A 22,527-nucleotide genomic window follows, 5' to 3' on the forward strand; every position below is an offset into this window, starting at 1 on the left:
AAAGCTTATAACACAACAACTGGTTACCATCCAAAGAAACTATATAACGTGCTTTTAAGCATGGACTATCTTCTTTACTCAAATTAAAATGGGTTAAACCCTGTATAAATGCTCAGTTTGTTTGGGATTGGATCCCTGCTATTCTATTGCTTGGCCAATTAATAATTTTCAGCACATTTATTTCCAGCTGAGCTGCTCTTTAAAAATGGCCCCTGTGAGTCTTTCAAGATTTCATAGCATCGAAAATGCACCTTTACTTTCAAGTATTCACGTATAAATTGCTGGAAAGATTTTCTGACTAGCAATTTCCATCAGTCGAAAAATTGTATGGGATTTCTGCCACAACCTATTAATGCTAAGCAAGAATCCTCTGAGCTAAGCAAGTCATTCATTGTGCTTTCAAGGCCTTTCAAAATTGGGCCCTGTTCATTGTCACTTTTCTAAACGTTCAGATTGTGTTAACATTTGGAGTTATCGAGAAAGACTCTGCAAGGGTCGAAACGCCAGCCCACTAAACATCCGTGATCCTAGAAAAAAATGTGGTGTTCCAATGAAAACACAAATGTCTGATATATACGGTATTGAATCCAACCTGTTATTAACGACAACTGGGCTTGATGGAGGTGTACTTGCTGCAGCGGTGTCTTTCTCTTTGCTACCAGGTCCACCTGGAGGGCTTGATGATAACGGTCCACAGGTACTGCTTGGACTAGTGTCTTCACCTTCTGTAGCATTCAAATACACAAAATGTCATTATTATCTGCATTTCTGAAAAATAAAGCAACTAAAAAAATAATATAACAATAATATCGAAGTCTTATATAGCGCACGTATCTACCAAACAAGGTACTCAAGGCGCTGAGAATATACAAACTCTCAGAAAGATAGGTTATTGCAGTGATGAATTCTGAGACCCACCTAGTTAGCACCTTGTAAGGGTTTACAAGGTGCTACGGCGCATTGAGCAGCCACAGCCAGGAACAACGGGGCGAACCCCTTCTCTTTTTGATAAGTGCACTGGGTTCTTTTACATGCGTTACACAACACATGGGACCAACGGCTTTACGTCCCATCCGAAGGACAAAGCAATGGTTAAGTGTCTTACTTAAGAAACACCAGAGTTTGAATTCGGTGCTCTTAACCGCTCAGCCACGACACTTCACAACCAATAGTCTTGAGGAAATCGGGCTGTCAAAGTTGTATCCCTCACCTTCCACCTCTAGGACCCTGGTTCGCATCCTGCCAACAGCCTTATATGGATTGGGTTTTCAGTCCCTACTTGATCTCAAAAATTCAAACAAATTCTTTGCAGCTTGCCGAGCTAACTGATCTCCCCATCTCTCTCAATCAACAATGTCATTATTTAGAATTCAGATTTCAAATTATGGATAATAATAATTTTTTTTTTTTAAACACTGACCATTACAGTAGAAATGTTTGAAGAAAACTGTTGTCTCACCTGATAATGAGAAACTCACACCGTCTACCGACCCTATTCTGACATGCTGGAGAGAAAGAAACACAAATAGAAAAATATAACTGAAATATCTGAGCAATAGCTGTTGCTTTTTGTTGTTGTTGTTGTTGTTGTTTTTTAATCAATGTCTACTATGAGATGTGGCTCATCGCATAACATTTTTACTGTTGAAATGAAAACAGAGCATTGCAAACAGAAGGCCTAACATTGTAAATTACTTTCCAACCATTTTTGTTTACAATGCCTTGTGCACTAGCTGTGAAACCAGTTGAATGTTTTGCCAACATGTTCCAACATGATGGTTAGCAATACCGACTTACATTAATGAATGGGATGAATTTCTGGATGGATTCTTCATCGGTACTCCGGAGCTTACAGGTTACCATCACCTCCCCAATCGGTAATTGCAGACAGTGCTGGCTCCCTGTCATGTACTGACATATTCTGTTGACCATTTCTTTGGCATCTATGGGATCAAAAAGAATTCATTTGATATTTGATGAGACAAAGTCTTAGATCAAGTTCAGTGTAACGAAATCAGTTTAGAGATGCAGAAAAAGAACTATTTGAACTTGTCACAACTCTGGCAGTTTGTTGGTGGCATTTGATGATGGAATATGCAAAAGATGAGCTACACTTGATGCATTTTTAAACTTTCTGTGCAGGACAATGCAACGTTGTGTTTTACATTTTTCTTAGACTGCTTGTTATAATTTGTTTTTTCAAAGCCTCACAATAGTGTGCATGAGCACACTACACAGACGGAGCATTGTAAATGTAACATTATTGTTACATTTAATGACAACATCTGGAGCAATGAGAAACTTTTGGACTGTCCTTTACACAGTTCTTACAAGTAGTCGGGTGCGCCTAACACTGAGCATGTATACGAATGCTCAGAACCGCAAAAGAGGACATTTATGTCTGCTGCCACCAGAATCTCAAAAATCTCCCATTACTGCACAAATAGTGGAAAAGAGCCACATCTGTTTACATAAAATGATATTAACATTGGCTTTGTCATTTTGGTAGTTAATACTGCTAGCAATACAACAAATATCAGAACTACATGTATACTATTTCAACAATTGTGAATCATTAAAACTTTGAGTGCTATAAACTTTCTTCAAAACGCATCCACCCGGCACATGTAATTCTGTAACGGGATCAATGTGACCACAGTGGGACCAGCAGCCGATTTCACGAATTTTTACGCAACTGCATAAGTCAACTTGCGCAACTTTTATGGCACAACTTAAACCATAAACGTTGCACAAGTGGACTTACGCAGCTGCGTAAAGTTTTGTGAAATCGGCTGCAGGTTCCCTTTAGGCTGGTACTTACAGATGCATTCAAAACCAGCATACTGATTGTACTTTAGACTATAAGGAACCAGGCCAGCGCGGGTAACCGACACATGTCAACACACTACATATTACTTTGTGCAATCAATGCATACGAAACTGAACACGTAAAATCAACTTCTACTTGACAAAGAAATCACTGTAACACAAAGTGCATCACATACAGGTATTGAGCAACCAAAATGTGCAACACCATTAACTCTTTTTTTTTTGCACAATAGAAATCAACAGAAATTAACAACAAAGATATTAAAATAATATAAACAGCACAGTAAATCTACAAATAAAAAATTCATGAAAACATGATCTGGTTTCACTTTAAAGCTACACAACCTTCCATGTGATAATGCAAACTCGGACCGCATTTATCTTTCTCAAGAAAAGAAAAAACATCACAGACACAACATGTCCAAGGTAAATTCAAACTAAAAGTGCACAGCAACAAACTTGAAATTGATGTCCAAATCAGCTTGGTTTTTGTTGGAGGTTTTTTTTGTTGCAAAATATTAAATATTAAATGACAGTTGCTATGAAAAAAAACTGAGGAAATCAGACAACTGTCCAGTTTCATATCAAAGCACCATTCTGAGACGAATACTATAGACTGCCTCATAACTAACCAAAACCTTTTAAGGATCGACAATCAGAGGGTTAGCAATTCAAGTCTTCGAATGTCAAACAAATACGAATTGCCTTAAAAAGTACCTGGGGTGGATTTCACAAAGAGTTAGGACTAGTCTTATCTTGAGTTAGGACGAGTTACTAGTCCTAACTTAGGACTAGCTGTACGTTTTTGATATCTCTTAGGACTAGTCCTAAGTTAGGACTAGTCATAACTCTTTGTGAAATCGACCCCTGGCAACATGTATATGTTTATACCATCAAGAAAATAAAATCTACAGAAAACAACAAGTGGGGTTTCTGGCGAAAATCAAAAACACTGGACACCATGCTTGCTGGATAGGATCTGAAATAAAAATGCCATTGCAACATTAATGCCCTTTAGCACATCAGAAAAGAGTGGGAGTTTTTATTACTTCATGGGTGGGGGGTGCTGTTTGATTTAGGGGAAGGAGGTTGCAGGGTGGGAGAGGGGGCTTGTGAGGACAAAGAGAGAGTCTCAAATTGTGCTAAGCTACTTTTTGGGCCCTGATCATGTTGTTTTTAAATTTGTCAAATGACATCACAAAAATATCTTGCTATGTGGTACTGTTATCCTCGTTTCAAAACATTGACTTTACTTTGATCATGATGAAATGGTTGAATTCATACATGAACACCGTGTGAGTGGTAGGAATGCCAGGGTGTCTCTTGATCGCTAGTACAACTTGACACCTTAACTCTATCTGTCATTTGCAATAAAAATGAAGTGAGAAACCTGCTCCCTTATGTTTCATTAGATAGCAAACTATTGGAAGTACTTTTGCTTAGATTTTGCATAGACAACACAAGCAAATGGGGAGGATATACGACGGAATCCACATCAGAACTGTTTGGTGATCGTTTGAATTTCTCAATTTAAAAACTGTTCTTGAGAATTCCCGCTTTTGCCAATGTACAGTTTCCTGAAACTCTCTCCAACTTATTTGGAAGCGGTGATATCAAAGCTGCAATTGGGGGGATGGGGTTGACAGGTTGGCAAGGTATTGGAGCTGTCCCTGTGACAACGTAACAATGCAGTGTTGTTCACTTACACGCAACATTTCTTGTTCTGCGAGATTTCATTTGGGGTTGATTATCTGAATGAAATCAGGGGGGCAAGAAACTGTCAGTACTGTTGAATTGGGGTTTCAAATATAGACATTGGGGCATCAGTAATCGGGGGTATAAGAAACTGTTGATACAGTGGAATTTGGGGTTCAAGTAAAGACAGATGGTCATCAGTAATCAAGGGTATAAGAAACTGTTGATACTGTTGGATCGGGTTTTCAATTAAAGACAGAGGGCAATAGTTATCAGGGGTACAAAAAACTATCAATACAATTGGATGGGTTTTTTTGATTCGGGATGATTGCACAACTGCTCAGGATGATGGGCCTGTTGAACTTTTTAGACAGCACTAGCTGTGTCTTCAGTCATTTAAACACCCCCACGTGACGCACTCTCAACCAATTGGAATAGCGAAACTGTCTGGGGTATTTATGAATATTTCTTTATAACAGCTGATCTGTTCACAAATTAGACATATAAACACCTTCATTCAGAAAAAAAGACTGAAATTTCTCATCCATGTACAGAGAGTGGAAAGAAAATGAGGCATCATTAAATCTATATTCTCCCTTACTGATGATAGTAATGCATAATACAATTCACATGATTAACAAGCGCTGTAAGGGTAACCCTAATTCTGGCAATGTTGTTTACCTGGCAGATCTCTGTCAAAGAATTCCCTCCAATTTGAGTCCAGAAAGAGGGAAGAATATCTTGAGTCCAGCGACCCTAAATACTTGGCAAGAGAATTACTACCTGCAGAAGGAAAGAAAACATCCAGACATTACTTCCAAGAAATTTTTTGAAAGGGTTTGTCAAGCTTGGGCAGACTGGTTGCCTTGGAGGGAATGTATATGTTTGGTTACCACTCCTAAAACTAATGGCAATACAAACTTACATCAGCTTTCGATAATATAAAGCATTTTAAGAATCATTTTACTTATGTGTTAATTAATGGCAAAGGTAAATTGAAAATATGAGAAGTTTTGAGAATTTGTTACTGTCAGATTGTGTATTCCAACTATGAGTTATTTTCCTTGGGTTCTCCAGAAAAGATGTGACAACTTTTGAAATGGAATTTCAGTAAACGTTTCACCTATACACTAGTGGCTTCATCAGACTGGCAACTCATCACAGCTGAATTTCTCCTTTTATAGTTATCAGAGACAACTATAGAGGGCTGTGATGAGTTGCCAATGTAGTGATGAAATGTCACTGAAAAGTTCGTAAGTCTGTTCTCCATTTTTTTATCCATATATTGGAACGTGTAATATGAACATCTTTACTGAAGTTTTAAAGGACATTCATAATGAATCAATTGAAGGGTCTACATACCATACTAGAGTTAAATTTAAACCAACCCTCTTATTCATTCTCACAAACTCACCTAAAGGAACTACATAAAACTTGATATAATTTTGCCAGTCTGTTGACTTGGTTGAGAACAGCTCCACGTACGGTCTGAGTGCCGCACCGGCATAGCTTTCGTTCCCACACAGGGCAACCTTCAACGGCTCAGGGATTTTTGGATTCTGATTGCAACTGGAAAGAAAATTAAATCCAAATAAGTTTTTAGGGTTAGAGGAACTTACCACGTTTCAATGAGCTGGGCCTAATTTTCTTACAGCTGCTCAAATAGTGCTCAAAATTGTTTACTAAGCAAACATAATCAGCACACAAATAGTACATACGTCATGAGCCCGTTGCAAAAAACTGTTCAGCAGAAATTATGCTTAGCATATTTGTCCACTGAGCGAAGAATATATATATAATAGCCAACATCTTTCCCAATGTATAGACCATGTGAACTTTGTTTACAATAAGTGTGACCTTGTACATTCTTTCAGTAATCTGGCAGGCACAATACTACACAGGTCCTATGGGTAAGTTGACATTTTGTGTAATAATTTCCACACAAATCAAAGAATTATGAAAGTAAAAGCTGGACAAGTTTTGAGATGTGCCCCCTTTCATCATATCAAAAGTTGATAAGAATAAGACAGTGCAATCTCCATAAAATATAAGATTTTATGATTTCTTCCATTGAGCTGTGTACAAATCCTGCCTGCAGGACGTCCAGGCTCTGTGGCTCTTTTGTAAACATGTGATGTCACAGGTCACATCGTCTATACACTGGTTGGATAAGGAAGAGCAGCTCACAATATGAAGTATTAGCCTGCGAGTACATCACATCAGATCATCAATTTGAACAATATTTTCTGACTCACATGAGCGTCACTAAGTGATGATTTGAGCGCTATGTAAGATTATTATTCCCCTTTAAATATAGGTTTTCTCGGTCAATTTCGACATATGAGCAGCCAATTTAACCACCAAGCTATTCTTTTTCGCGCGAAAACGATCGCTACTGCAAAGGGTCACTCGATTTCGTTTTTTGATTGATTCAAACGTAATGTTGCGTCATTCAATTTAACAAAATAACCATTCAATTTAACAATTCATCAAAGCAGCATTCAAATTCGCAGACGCTTCTTGAGGCGTGTGTGTCACGAAAAAGAAGGACGCTATGCTAAATTGAATAGAGTATTAAAGGGATTTGACTCGATTCAAAAGGAAATTGAATGGCCGAATTCTGAATTTGAAACGCAGTAACAACTGTAGAGGCAAAACAGCTTTAATTCGAATGCATGAAAATGAAACTGACTGCTCATTTGCCGAATTTGACCGAGAAAACCTAAAATAGAAACACAAGGAAATGAATATCCACTTACTATTTTTGGAGTTTGTTTACAATAAACTGTAGAGTTGCTTCAACATCTGGATGGTTACATGTACAGACAACTTTCTCCCCAGTATTTGATAACGTCTGCGCTAACAACTAAAACAATGACCAACAAAATCAATTACATTACTGTGAACAGTAAAGCTATGAGATAGAAGAAAACAAAATTCAATGACTGCTAAGAAATAATCTAAAGCTTGTCTTTTGCTATTTTCATTTATTAGTGTTTGAAGTGAACATCAGCTGTAGCAGAAAGGATCACTTAACTCCTTCTCTGCCAAGGTCGTACATTAAGATTCATGTGATGTATTCTGAAAGTGCCATTATCGCACATGTACAATCTATTTTATGTACATGTGCTCACAAAGTATTATAAATAGTGCATGTACAACCCATAATGAACATGTTATTAAGAGAGAGTTATCACTCAGGAAATTGACTTTGGGATAACTGATGCAACACACATCAGCAAGTAACAATTTGTTTTTGCAAAAAAAAAGAAAAAAAAAAGATGGGCGTTTTAGGTTTGAAACGCAAAAAAAACCAAAAAAAAACAACAACTATGAAACAGATAACAGTGACAAAAATAATAAGTAAAATACAAAAACAGAACCAAATTGTAAAAAGTGAAAATGTAAAAAGGCATTGATAAAAAGACCCGGAATACAATAATTGGCAAAATGTGCAGAACTAAGATAGAAACATTGTTAAAAGTTTGTAGAACACCCATCACCAAGATGGATTTTCACGTTTTTATAATTTTGACAGAAAATGGAGCCCTAATATGTTACTTATCAATACTTCTTTCAATTTAACTTTAAAAATCAATGACCCACATAATAAAAAACAAACATGCACTGATCTCACGAATGAATCAAATATGTCATATTAATATTTAATATTAATATTTAAACTACCTTGATAAAAATTAACCAGTGATTGAAAAATGTATGAACTTGTATAAGTCTTGTATCCATACCCTGCCATGCTTCTCCAGCACACTGACTAGTATGACTCGATCGGGTATCTGACCATCTGCTAGCCCCTGCCATAGATCTGTGAGTTGTTCAGCTAAAGGTGGTATGCCGGGATGCTGATAAAATGATAAAATAAAACACAAAGTTAAATTTATTCACTCGTCTGTCCTTTGATAAAGGCAGGGTACACTTTTAGTAATGATTCCACAAGTTAAAAACCATAAAACTTACTCGGTAAGGAACACTAAAGAGCTGTTGACATTTAAAAACATTGTGAGAAATGACTCCCTTTGAAGTAGTGTAGTTTGAGAGAAAAACTTTTATTTTCGCCCCCAAAAACTTGAATCTGAGGAAGGCTCCTGGCATAAAGCCTTTTTTCAGGCATATAGAAGTGCATAACTCTATGCATAATTCAATGTGACGCTCTTGTGAAAATATCGTGACACTTTTTCTCAACAAGAAGGCACTATTTTCAGATAAAATTTCCCCATGTGACTTTATCAATTGTATCTTTTCCTAAATAATTTGCCAATAAATCAGTTTGATGTTGACAAAAACTTATCCATGACCCTACCTCAAACAAGAATTCTCTAAATTGACCCAATTCACGAAACGTCACCACCTCAGTGTTTACATTAATGTATTTGCTGTGCAATGTTGCAAGTCACATTCCCTGTGTGTTACATTTAAAGTGACCCACGCACAGTTACATGTAGACACGCAACTGTCTTACTAGCAATATGAAACTCAAAATCTCAGACCATCTGTAGACAGTGACCCCAAATGACGCCAATGCTAAGGGGTCTATACTCAAGGTAAACCAATATTCATAACAGCAATCCAATAATCAATTTCAGTTCTCCCGTAAAAAAAAACCAAAATCCATCCCAAAAGTTGTCAAAACGATCATAAAATAAAAGCTTGATATTTTACAGTTCTCCATCACCCGGGAAACATGTTTTGATAACTTGCACTATAAATTACCAGCTTTTAACCAAATGGGTTTCACATGGAGCGTACCAACAGTGGGCGGTCACGATACATACAGAACCACGTCTACTGTTTATTAAAGGCTTGGCGTTAACACTAGTCAAGCTGAACACCGGAGGACAGATTATAATCGCTCTGCATCAATTCCAAAATGTCATTATTCTTTAAGTGCAACTGCATTTAAATAACATCTTTCATATTTCTGATGAATTATTGTCTAGCAGTTTAGGCTGTGTCCGAACTAGCGGCTGTGGATACAGCTATATGACTGTTGCTGAGGGTGTTGCTAAAGGATGTCCTGTACCTCAACGCATGATGACCTGGCAATCCAGTCGCAGCCGTTCTCACCAATTTAAAAGGCAAGCCGTGTCAGCAACAATGGCTTTGTATATGGCTATGGGTGAGAGCCAATGGTTCAATAGCCACTTATAAATTGTGTGTGTACACATATACATGTATTGCCAATTTCCACTTAATAATCGCGAAAGAAATAAGCGTGGGTAAGATTTTATGAATGTGAAACTCCTGGAAATCACTTGTAAGAATTTGTTCTCATTTAGTTCCAGACCAAGAGCCTCCCACATGTTACAATAGACCGATCCAGTAGGCTCTGCCCACGACACACGTGTGATCAAGAACAAGTGAGCCTCTCCAATGCCTTTCTGCACAACTCTGCCGCGCGCACCAAGATACGCGCACGCATGTCAGACCTTATTTGTAGGACCTACATTGCGTTGTGATTGGTCAATACGCAATGGGGCGGAGCTTAGTGGATCGGTCTATTCAGGAGGTAAACAGACTCTGTGCATTATCAGAAATACAAAACTACAGGTTCAGACACACTGCGGACTAATCCATTCAGCTTTTGCTGATCGTGTCACTTCTTTAAAGAAAAGGAGATCTTGGGAAAAATCTTGAAATAAGGAAAATTTCTGAAAAATCTAAAGCATGACAGAGTTAAACTTTGAAGATTGGCATCTGACAAATGTTACCAGTATACTAGTCAGGACAAATCATGCATGAAATTTGGTTCATGAAAAAAAGGTGAAAATGTTAACTTTTCATTTGAGTTCAAGAACTGACCTTACATGAACATGGTGTAGGGTTTATTATCCTTTTCAGGCTATTTACTCTAATTTTTTCAAAGAGCAAAATAAATTAGAAATCAAAATAGTAAAAATAATATCATGTCTGATTAATGTAGACTTGTTTATTTCTAACATTAGGAATGTCATACATCCACCAAAAAGCAACCGGTGGCTTGAATCCTTGCCTTACCTTATGGTCAGCTTTGCCAAAGCTGCTGGCCTTCTCCAAAGACTTGGCCTGGGTATGTGACCCCTGACCCGTTGACGACCCCTGTGAACACACAGAACCCTCTTTGGTTAGGGTTTTGGGTGCTGATTGGCTGTGGTGTCTCTTCTCTTTCTGGTTGGTGCTGTTATTAACGAGGGGGACAGTCCGCTCGTTGTTGGGGGAGGGGGTGGTTTTCATCAGGACCAGGTTCCCCGGGTCGCTTTGGTGGGAGATGATGCTTTCGCTTCGGTTGGCAAGAGAGGGTGGGTTATCCGACCATGGAGTTGTGTCATCCTCTACACCGAAATCCTGTAAAAAGAAAAGGTAGCAAGGTTACAAAAGTTGAAAGTTAAAACACAGAGAAAAAAAAAATATATATGCAAACACATCCAAATATTTCTGCTTGTCTACAAAATAAAACTCTCTTAACCTCTAAAAACCCTAAAACACTAAAACAGCTTTTCGTGAATGTTACCCTTACACAGATGTGTATTAAAGAGAGGGTACACGTTTGGTAATTGTCAAAGACCAGTGTTCTCACTTGGTGTATCCCATCATAAGCATAAAATAACAAGCCTGTGAAAATTTGGGCTCAACTGGTCATTGAAGTTGCGAGAAAATGATGAAAGAAAAAACACCCTTGTTGGACGAATTTGTGTGCTTTCAGATAAGGATAAAAGACTTCTAGCTAGAAATCTTTTATTATTTTAGTGAGAAATTACCTTTTTCTCAAAAAGTACATTACTTCAGAGGGAGTCCTTTCCGACAATGGTTTATACTATCAACAGCTCTCCAATGCTCGTTACCAAGTTTTTGAGTTAATATTTGAGTTATGAGTAATTACCAACAAGTACCTTCCCTTTAAGCACTGTATACTCAGTAATTTCCCGAGTTCTTTGGGTTTTGGTTGGTCATAATAATGACTACATGGGTTATTTACTTTTAAGGCAACTTCAGCATTTTAAAAAATAACTAAGTCAAAACTAATGGCACTGCAAACTAACAAATCAAAAGAGTTTTTTTTTCTTCAAACAATCACAGGCCCGAATCATAACACATTTTGTTCCACTTAACAACCACGGATGATTAAGTTTGAACAAAGTAGAAATATTTCATTTAGGCCAAGGACTACTGATCTACATGTGCACATGTGGTGTAGAATTCAGACTATTTAATCATAAATTTTCTGATTTTGGGAGAGCACAAAACAAAATCATAAATCGGACTAGAATAGGAAGAATATCAAGCGTTAACAACACACCATCCGTCTGCTAAAGTAAGAACAAAACACTAGAACCAGCACCTTTAAAATGAGCCCCACAAACCCAACTCAATCAGAATTAGGGATGAGTGAAAACAGAAACAAATATTCTAAAATGAATTCATTTCACTAAGTTTTTGTTTCATAGTCGATATCGTGATATTGAATTAAATCATTTTAATGTCCGCTGGGAAACCACTGCCCAAGGTCAAACCCTGGAGTGATTCACGTTAATAAAGTAACAACTTCCACCTTTGCGTAGGATGAAAAAGTTGTCAATTATATATAAATGTTGACGCACTTTTGAAGGCTACCACCACAAACTACTGCCAAGAAAATGAGAGCAATGTCATTAATAGAGATGATCAAAATGTTTCTAAATTCAAAAAACTTGGGGGGGAAAAAGATTTATTTGATGATATTAGCAAGAGTCTTTCTTAAATGTATTTAGCCTATGAGAAAGACTCTGCTAGTGCTAAGGGTTCGAAATGTCAGGCCATTAAGAATTTTATGCATTTATATCGTAGGTCCGTAATTTGTATCGTAAGGTTGATAAACAGTTTCCAAACAGTTAATTCTATGTTCTTAATGTTTAACATAATACATGGATAAAAATGTTATGGTTGAAAGTGCCAGGCCTGTATTCCCCGTTTTTAAAAAGGCAAGGGCACAAAGGCATTTTCTATGTTGGAACCCTATGATGAAATGGTAAGTTTCTACTGGAGCATTTTCAAGGGCACCAAGGCAATGACCAATGAGCATGGAGACATTCACCTCCAATATGTTGCCTCTGTAAAGTATCAGGGCTGGGCAAAACAAAATGGATATGTACATCTACACTGGACATGTGGGGTCAAATTAGTTACTATACTTTGTTACTACCTTTCCTGTTTGAGGTGGGAATTAAGGTCCAGTACATAATGTGCATGTTATATAGTGGGAAGGTTCCTATGTTATTGAGGCAGAAAGTTTGTGTTCTGTTGTATGCCGGTCCCATTGTAAAGTTCAATTCCGTTCAATTCAATTCAATTCAATTCAATTCAATTCAATGTTTTTTTCCACATACATGTAACATCATTCATCATAATCAAATACAGCCAATGAATGTGGAGGCACGTTCCCAAAAAGCAGGTCCTGCAAGGAACAGCCTACAAAAGTAAACATATATCTAACATGTACAATATGGTCAGGTCCCAAAGTTAGGCATAATGAAATGTACATTATGCATTATAGGTTTTGTGATGGACAGGTCCCGTATTGTGGCAGAAAGTTTGTGCTCTGTGTTGTTTCTGTATCATTGTAAAGAAAAATATTTAAGGCATAAGAAAATTAAATATATTTTATTGTAGGTTAAGCCTGGTTTAAACTTCACGCGAGTTGTGAAAGTGTAACAAATTTAAAACAATAATCTAGTCAACATAATGGATAATTATGGGACTCGACTTTAAAAATACACAGGTTTGGTTACTTCCCTCATAAACCAGATGTTTACTGAATCAAGCATATAAAATTGTGATTTTTGTTGTTGATACATAATTGACTTTCCAATGGAAAATTCAATTCACACCGCAAAGTTAGCACTTCAACAGAATCAAATTCAATCAAATATAATTTTAAGAATATGATAATAACAACCTTCAATGCCTACAAAATAACCTCCTGCAACGTGTCATTCATTTCGGCAAATTAGGGCCAACATAAAGTTCAAATGAGTAACCTATTTACCGGTACACTATGAGGAATAATTGCATGTCAACTGAGATGGTGTTCAGTCTACAGGACACAAAATGACACATTTCAACTTTCCTGGCACTGTCCCAAAGCCATAAATATTGGTCATCAAAAAACAAAAAGTTCTGATATTTACAATTAACAAGTTATATGTACATCATTTGTTTTGAGTCATACAGCCACATCCATCATGTACCTATTTTGTGGCGTGTCGTGTCCGAGCGGTTTAGTTCATCGGACCCAAGTGTTGTCAGCAGCAGATTGTGGGTTCGATACCCGGTCATGACACTTGTGCCCTAACCCTTGTGCAATTGCTTTGTAAACAGTTGGAAAATTAGGGTTACACAGCTCAACTGGCACAGTAACCAAGAGGTTGCCTGTTCAAATCCCACTATAGTCAAAATTTCTTTTCTCAACAATTTTTTTTTTTTTTTTCCCGATCAGTTTGGCTTACGGTTTTTAATTAATATACTTTAATTATATAATAAAAACAAAATGTTTGTTTTTGTTTTTCAGCAAAAAAGTCATAAAGTGTACGCACACCCAACATTATGATCTCACTTATGAAGGTTGCAACACAATGATTATCAATTAAGTTGTCAAGTTAGTCACCGATGCTAGAGGTACATGTACATGTGTTGCTGAACAGACACAGATAATGTCACCTGACAGAACAGACCTCAGCCTCATAATAAAACAGGCCCACAGGTCTTGAAGAAGAGATACACCAAACGTCTGAATGGCATGACTCACTGTATGACATTATTCATGACATCTCTTTTGGACTGGAACCTGAAACTCCTCTTTGCGGTTAAAGGCATTGTGATTTTGAAACCGTTTAATTGCTTAAATCCTATATAAAAAGTTGTTGTATACATTAAAAATTAACCTGAGGAAAAAACTTCAGTCCAAAAGTTGGTCACGTTTTTGAGATATTGCCGAAACTCCTGCACTAAAAATGTCCACGCAGGAAGAATAATCCTTATAGGAATCCACATTCTGAGAAGAGCTACGCGCAGTAATCTTCTAATATTGAAACTTTGTGGGATGAAAACCGATAACCTTTCCTATAAACGCAGTACTTCAAAGTAAAATGTTTTTAAAATGCATTGTAATAACTGAAGCAGCTGTACTTCTCACCACGTAAGTTTTTATTGCAAATTGTTTTCACTCATTACCAAATGTGTACAGACCCTTTAATAGGATAGGGGAGGATTAAAGCATTTGTAACGACATGCTTTTCATTGTAAGTAGATTTAGAGTGGAATTAAAGTGACACGACTGCCTGTTGAGAAACATTACGCCAGATGAGGGGGGACATCTGCAAATCTTTTGGATACTTTTGGTTTATTTTTGACACACTGATTAATCTGTTGAAGGCATGGTCATGGATTATTGGAGCTTAGTTTAAGGGAACACTTTAGACGCACTGTTTCTTACTTTCCAGTGAAACCCACTTTTCAGATTCTGTATCACATGCTAACACATTTGGACCTTTGTGCTGTGTTCTTTTAAAAAGGAACTCGTCAACTCATAGTATACCAATTGGGAACATTCTGCTGCTGGGGATCGTGCAATTTACACAAATGCCCAAAGCCTTTGGAACCTTCATTAAATTCATTCAGCTGAGTCACTTCAAGTTTTCAAGAAACATCTCAAGACTTTTCTGTTCGATGGTTGATTTCAAAGGAACAACTTTCTTTACCATTATTTATTCGCTTTTTGTACTAATTCATGTAAGGAGCTGTCACCCTGGTGTAAGAGCACTCTATAAATGCCTGTTATTACTATTATTTCAGACTCAAATTAACCAATGATTTTGTATACCCCAATCCTGCATAACACCCTTAACAACAAACTTTCTCAATTTTCTGAGTGTTAAAAAACCCTCTGAAATCAAATTATACATATGAAAGAGCATATGTATCACGTGCATATCACATAAATGTTACGCTAAGGGTTTTAAACATAACGATTGAAATTTATGCGAGAAAAAAACAAATAAAAAAAAGCCACAAGAAAAAAAAACAGTTAAGAAAAAAGCCATGAGTGTTTATAGAGATGAATCATTCACGCTGACATGAATGTGAACATCTTGTGTCATCTAATCTCAGAAAAACTGATGACATGGATGATGAGAGTACCCCATTAATCATCAATCCCCAGAGTCAAAATGCGTCAATATGTGCGTGTACATATATACATCATGTATGTACTCATATGGGATTTGAGGTATCAACATACTTTTGGTTTGCGGTAACACCATGTGTGTGTATCTACTTGCCAGGTAGATTATGCTCTTTTGAGAACTTGTCTTGCTTTATGTTCTACTACAGCGGAGCAGATTTTCGGAATCAGTCCAAATGCGCATCACTGCTCTTTATTGGCTTAACATGTACAGTATGTACTCACATTCGTATTAAAGACATCACCACAATGGACATGTACATGTATATAATGCACTATAACACTGGCTGCTTGCAAGAGAATGAATAACTGAAGTAATTGTGGCAGTAGTGATTCTTTGGGGTTGAACAAAGAAAAATTTGACTAGGGCTGCACTTGAGCCTATGACCTCTGGACTAATGTGCCAGTGCTCTTGTCAATATTTTTTTAATGTTCGGGTGTGCTTCAGACTGACACCTCTGAACAAAGATATTGACAAAATATAGAGACCAATTTTCAGAGACCTGCTGCACCAACTACTCTGCCTAAACTAAGGATTAATCTTAGGACTATAGACCTTTTTCGCGGTGTGGTCATCTTCATTGTAACCAAACTGAGGCTGGACGAAATAACAGTCTGGTGCCATGCGCAAAGAATGTTAGCATTCATTACTAATATTGGAAACAGGAAACATGACCAAGATGGTGACAGCGTGATAAAGGTCTATGGACAAGTTATGTTCCGTATCCATAAACGTTAGGACGCATTGAACCCATCCCAAGTTAGATCCTAGCATTTTGTAAAATCGGCTGCTGGTTCTTGACAGCTTTACCTCAACTTCCTCTTGCTAAAATTGTCAAGAACCAGACCTAAGCAATTTTTTTTTAAATACTAGTTTAAAACCTCTTTACTTCACTTTGATTCCCTTATTATAACTACTGGTGATTTACTTACCCCAGAACTACCAGAGTCTTTACTGTTGCCGTTGTCATCACGACATTGGTCTATCAGTGGGAACTGCTCCATTTCTTCAGCCATCGTACTCGATGTGGGAATTCCTTGAGAGAAAAACGGCCTGAAAAAGATTGTCAAGTAAAAGAAATATCACTAAAATGTCATCAACTGACTAAAAGCCACACAGTACTTACATTCATTCCAACCATGAAACCCAAATCAGTGAAATATATTTAAAGGTACTGAACACTGTTTGGTAATTGTCAAAGAAAAGTATTTTCAATTGGTGTATCCCAACATTTATGCAACATAAAATAACGAATCTGTGAAAACTTGGACATAGTTGGTCATCGTACTTGCACAAATTCGTGTGCTGAAAACAGGGTGTTTTTTTATATTAAAAGATGCCCAAAAAGTCTTTAAATATTTGAGCGAGAAATTACGTTTTTCTCAAAAACTACGTTACTTCAGAGAGAGGTGTTTCTCACAATGTTTTGTTATACATGATGTTCATCATTGGTTTTGAGTCATACAGCCACATTCATCATGTACCTATTTTGTGGCGTGTTGTGTCCGAGCGGTTTAGTTCAACAGCTCCTCGTTGCTCATTACCAAGTAAGTTTTTAATGTTAACAATTATTTTGAGTAAATACCAATAGTGTCCAGTGTCTTTAAAACGTATATGTCATGGGTTTGTTAACACTCCAAAAATGAATGACCATTGAAACTGACTTGGCCCTTGAGAGGCACTGCAGCTGTTGATGGTAAAAAAAATTCTGAGAAATTATTCCTTTTGAAGTAATATGAAGTAATATGGTTTTGATAACTCTGCATCAAAAAACATTTAAATCTGAAGTCATGATTCATGCATTCTAATATTTCAGATTTCTGTGGGTTGGTGTCTGTTTGTAAATGCTGCGGCCAAAGATGCGGTTGTTACGTAAATGGATTTGACGTTCTGGTAAAAATACTGTGAATTTATTTTGCTGTTTTCTCAGCAAGTAAATAGAAGCTGTAGTCAGCAGAGATTTTCACAAATGACGTTGTATTTTTGCCTATAAATTTGCCTATAAATAAGTAATTACGTAAACAAAAACCAATCTACGACACTACATTTAAATCTGTATTGTGCGCGTATGTGTTTCAAAGTCAAAGGCCATTACAAGATTTTAACAATGTTTCAGTCTTTTCATAAACTTTTACCAAAAACACGTAGGCCTATGCAGGATTGTCATTTTTTGTTTACAATATTTCCTATCAACCAAACCTATTCACTCACATATCCGCCCTGAGTGCTTTCTTTCAAGAAAGGAAATTAAATGCCAACAATGGGTTTGCAATTCAGACGAATCACGTACACAATTTTTTACTTTAAATGTACAATTTGCAGTGGTTGCCATGGCAAATTTGAGGTTAGTAATACTGTGCAATCTGCAAATGGTACACTTGATGATAGGCTTCTTCAAAGGAATGCATATTTCCTTCAAGCTGCTTTTACCAATCCTCTAGACGGTTGGCCTTTCTCGATATGTTAAGTAGATTTTACAGGGTTGTATTAAGGGCAACGTGTCTTCGTATACCATTGGTAAACATATAACTAGGCTGACAATATCATTAAAGGACTGTTACAGAATTGGTAAGAAGCAAAAATCGTGAAGATCACAGATTTACGATGGATTACATAAAGTGCTTACACTGCCAGCAACTATTATGCTAGCAAAACCAATTCTGTTAGTTCTTTAAACATAAACAAAATCTGAAACTGATAAATGTTGTCAGCAATAGTGTATGGCTGTTTATTGAAGGCAGTGGACACAATTGGTAATTATTCAAAATAGTTATTGGCATAAAACCTTTCTTGGTGACGAGTAATGGGGAGAGGTTGATGATATAAAACATTGAGAAACGGCTCCCTCTGAAGTGCCATAGTTTTCGAGAAAGAAGTAATTTTCCACAAATTTGATTTCGAGACCTCAAGTTTAGAACTTTAGGTCTTAAACTACCAGTAGTGTCCACTGCCTTTAAAATTGTCAACCATATAAGTTAATTGCTTAAATTTTGTAAAAATCATGAGTGGCAGGCCTAATAATTAGCACCACTTATCAACTTGCCTTGAGGCTTCTAAAAATTGTGCGACATATTCGTTTATAAAAATATAAAAATGATTTTTTAGTGTATGAATGTAACTTCATTTGACCAATAAACACATTGTGACCACTATTATTAATTAATAGAAAGATGTATTAATACAGTTTACTAGCCTAGTGGGCTACAACACAAAAGCGCAAGGCCTGAGTTGTCTGAGCAGTAATTGTAATTTATGTATTTAATTATGCACACTCATCTCCCCTAATTAGCAGAGTTGTTCACCAACACCATAATGAAGTGTAGTCTTTGCCTAGACCATAGAATCACAAATTCCTGTGCGATCCCTTTCCACTTACTACATGTACAACTCTGATTGGTTTTAATTAATTACCAGAAAGATTAATGCATAATCTGAGCCCAAGGCTCATGGGTGGTTATCAGAGCTTGGAGCCCCCGGGCCTATAGTACAGGCTACCAGTGGTGATCAGTCCCACACCGATGATTATAATTACAAACCCCCATTAAAGACACTGGACACTATTGGTTATTGTCAAAGACCAGTCTTCCCACTTAGTGTATCTCAACTTATGCATAAAATAACAAACCTGTGAAAATTTGAGCTCGTCGTCGAAGTTGCGAGATATGAATGAAATATAAAACACCCTTGTCACACGAAGTTGTGTGCTTTCAGATGCTGATTTCGAGACCTAAAATTCTAAGTCTGAGGTCTCAAAATCAAATTCGTGGAAAATTACTTCTTTTTCAAAAACTATGTTACTTTAGAGGGAGCCGTTTCTAACAATGTTTTATACTATCAACAGCTCTCCATTACTCGTTGCCAAGTAAGTTTTTATGCTAAAAACTATTTGAGTAATTACCATGTAGAGTCCACTGCCTTTAACAGTAACCCTAGTAATATCAGCTGGACTCCAGTAGGATTCAGAAGGGATTGTAGTCTTAATGTTATGTAAATGTTTGCAAAGATACAATTTTGTTTGTTTTACTCTAAACCAGTCTGTGAAAAAAAAAACCAGGCAAATTACTTTTTGGTGGGATTCGAACCCATGACATTTGCATTGCTAGAGCAGATATGACCACCAAACCACCAAGCTAGCCCAGTAATTGGTAGTACTCAGAAAAGTATTGAGTACACACGATGTACGGGTAAAAACAAACTATATTCTTTATATCCAATCCCCTATGCAAAAATAACAACTATTAAGAAGGATTTAGGATATCGTTTGGTGGTTGAACTTTGAACTCCACTTGCTCTTGATGCGCATTGTAAATGTTTTTCAATTTAATCCAATTCAGTTTAATTGAACTTTGAAGCCTTGTACTTTAATGGTAATAACCAGCTGGGTCCAATTTCAAAGAGCTGCTTTAGCAGAAAATTTTGGATGGAAAAATATACCAGGGCCCAATTTCATAGAGCTGCTTAAGCAATTATTTTTGCTACCTTAAGCAAAAATATTTGCTTACCGTTAAGACGCTCTATGAAATTGGGCCTTGGTTATAAGATGCCTGCTTATGTAGGTCGTGTTGTCATTTAGCCTTTGAGAAATGTAATGTATTAAGGCCATTAAAAAAAAATTGCAACAAATATTGGTTAAAGACACTGGACACTACTGGTTATTGTCAAAGATCAGACTTCTAACTTGGTGTATCTCAACATATGCATAAAATAACAAACCTGTGAAAATTTGAGCTCAATGGTCGTCGTCGAAGTTGTGAAATGATAATGAAAGAAAAAAACTACCTTGTCACACGAAGTTGTGTGCTTTAAGATGGTTGATTTCGAGACCTCAAATTCTAAATCTGAGGTATCGAAATCAAATTTGTGGAAAATTACTTCTTTCTCGAAAACTATGTCACTTCAGAGGGAGCTGTTTCTCACAATGTTTTATCCTATCAACCTCTCCCCATTACTCGTCACCAAGTAAGTTTTTATGCTAATCATTATTTTGAGTAATTACCAATAGTGTCCACTGCCTTTAAACAGTTGTTAATTAAAAACATTTTTTTTTTTTTTTTACAAAATGAAAATGAGTACATCCACTGAGAAGTTCCATGCTTACGAGACGTCTGGAATCCAAGATAGGATGTAAGGTAAATGTTTTATGCAGGAGCAGACAAGCACTTATCTTCAATAGAATTAAGAGTTTCAGCAGCAGCCCTTTTTTTCTCAAAACATTACATCAAACCCTATACACAAGTTTGTGTATTTGTAAATTGCATACCTAATTTTACTTAAAGGCAATGGACACTATTGGTAAATACTCAAAGTAATTATTAGCATAAAACCTTACTTGGTAACGAGTAATTGGGAGAGGTTGATAGTATAAAACATTGTGAGAAATGGCTCCCTCTGAAGTGATGTAGTTTTCGAGAAAAAAGTAATTTGATTTTGAGACCTCAATTTTAGAATTTGAGGTCTCCAAATCAAGCATCTGAAAGCACACAACTTCGTGTGACAAGGGTAGTTTTTCTTTCATTATTATCTCGCAACTTCGACGACCAATTGAGCTCAAATTTTCAGAGGTTTGTTATTTTATGCATATGTTGAGATCACAGGTTGAGATTCACCAAGTGAGAACACTGGTCTTTGACAATTACCAATAGTGTACGTGTCAGCTTTACAGTAGCAGCAACTTCTAAATTTGTCTATGTACTTTCTGACTCTCTCTCTTAATTCATGTATTTCCATTTCACTGCTTATGTTATTCTTAGTTACCTGTTCATGTTTGCTGTGTTGTCATTTAGCCTCAAGAATGACTCTGCTAGGGCCAAAACATCAGGCCATTAACTATTTTTGCATTCAGTAAACACAGGAGACAAAAATGACCAGAGCACCGTGGCATGTAAGCCATAACTACAAACAATCTGCATGTTTCTTAATTCATCCGACTCAAAGAATGCTCAATTGAAAGCAAAACCCTCAAAACTACATCCCATCTTTAACCTTGCGTGCGCCTTTCAAGTCCGTCACATCCTAATCTGATTATCATATCATCTGAAAGAACCTCAGGATAGGAGATGTTGATTACGTGACATATTGCGTAGATGTCATTTCATTTGTCATATCATCTGAATCCTTCAACGGGGCCCGGGCAAGATAACCAATATAACAAAGAGCACCCTCACGAAATCATGCTCATCATTTCCATGACAACGTGGGGGGCCAGAACTGTCACCAATCTGCCGATTAATGTGATTACAGAGCTCTGTTACCCAGGCGACACAAATCTCAAATGCAGCTGAATAATTTGACAGGGAGTGATTACTTTTCCGAGCAGCCTGCCGTTAAGTCAATGCAATAATAAATGAGGATCGGTGTATTATTTTTGTTGGCCAGATGTTTACACTTTGTTATCTAAAAATATGGAAGATGTTTTTCTCTAGAAAAAGCACACACACAAGCACCTCCGATTGTGGCCCCTACTCTTAGTCCTGAGAAATAAGAACCCATTGTCTTCCTTTGTGATAACAATAGCGGACCTATTGTCCTCTTTTGTATGTCACTACAAGTACACACACACATTTTTTACCCTTCTTTGCTCCACTGTTTGCACTGACAAAATATTGACCCTATTGTTTTTCTTTGTTTGTGATAACAATCATGGACAAACCCTTTTGTTAAAAGTTCTCTGTTTAAATGTCACTGCAAGTACACACACACATTTTGGACCATACTTTGCTCACCTCTTTTCCCTCACAAATGTGGACCCCATTGTTTTTCTTATTTGTGGTCCCTTTTGTTAGTAAATCCT

At 36.9% G+C, this 22,527-nt stretch overlaps 1 protein-coding gene across 3 annotated transcripts in view; it reads right to left on the reverse strand.

Moving 5' to 3' along the window:
• The window catches only part of LOC139936216 (phosphofurin acidic cluster sorting protein 1-like), a 90,098-nt gene that overhangs the window by 13,480 nt on the left and 54,091 nt on the right, over positions 1–22,527 (reverse strand). For all 3 annotated transcript variants that reach the window (XM_071931002.1, XM_071931008.1, XM_071930994.1), the window contains exons 9-17: positions 16,670–16,790; positions 10,540–10,866; positions 8,274–8,387; positions 7,284–7,390; positions 5,939–6,093; positions 5,206–5,307; positions 1,798–1,943; positions 1,460–1,505; positions 593–725 (exon numbers count right to left, since the gene is read on the reverse strand). In XM_071931002.1, the coding sequence (XP_071787103.1) occupies positions 593–725; positions 1,460–1,505; positions 1,798–1,943; positions 5,206–5,307; positions 5,939–6,093; positions 7,284–7,390; positions 8,274–8,387; positions 10,540–10,866; positions 16,670–16,790 (1,251 nt within the window). The remainder of the gene's footprint in view (positions 1–592; positions 726–1,459; positions 1,506–1,797; positions 1,944–5,205; positions 5,308–5,938; positions 6,094–7,283; positions 7,391–8,273; positions 8,388–10,539; positions 10,867–16,669; positions 16,791–22,527) is intronic.

Source organism: Asterias amurensis, chromosome 1 (assembly GCF_032118995.1).
Source record: "Asterias amurensis chromosome 1, ASM3211899v1".
Classification (NCBI taxonomy): Eukaryota; Metazoa; Echinodermata; class Asteroidea; order Forcipulatida; family Asteriidae; genus Asterias; species Asterias amurensis.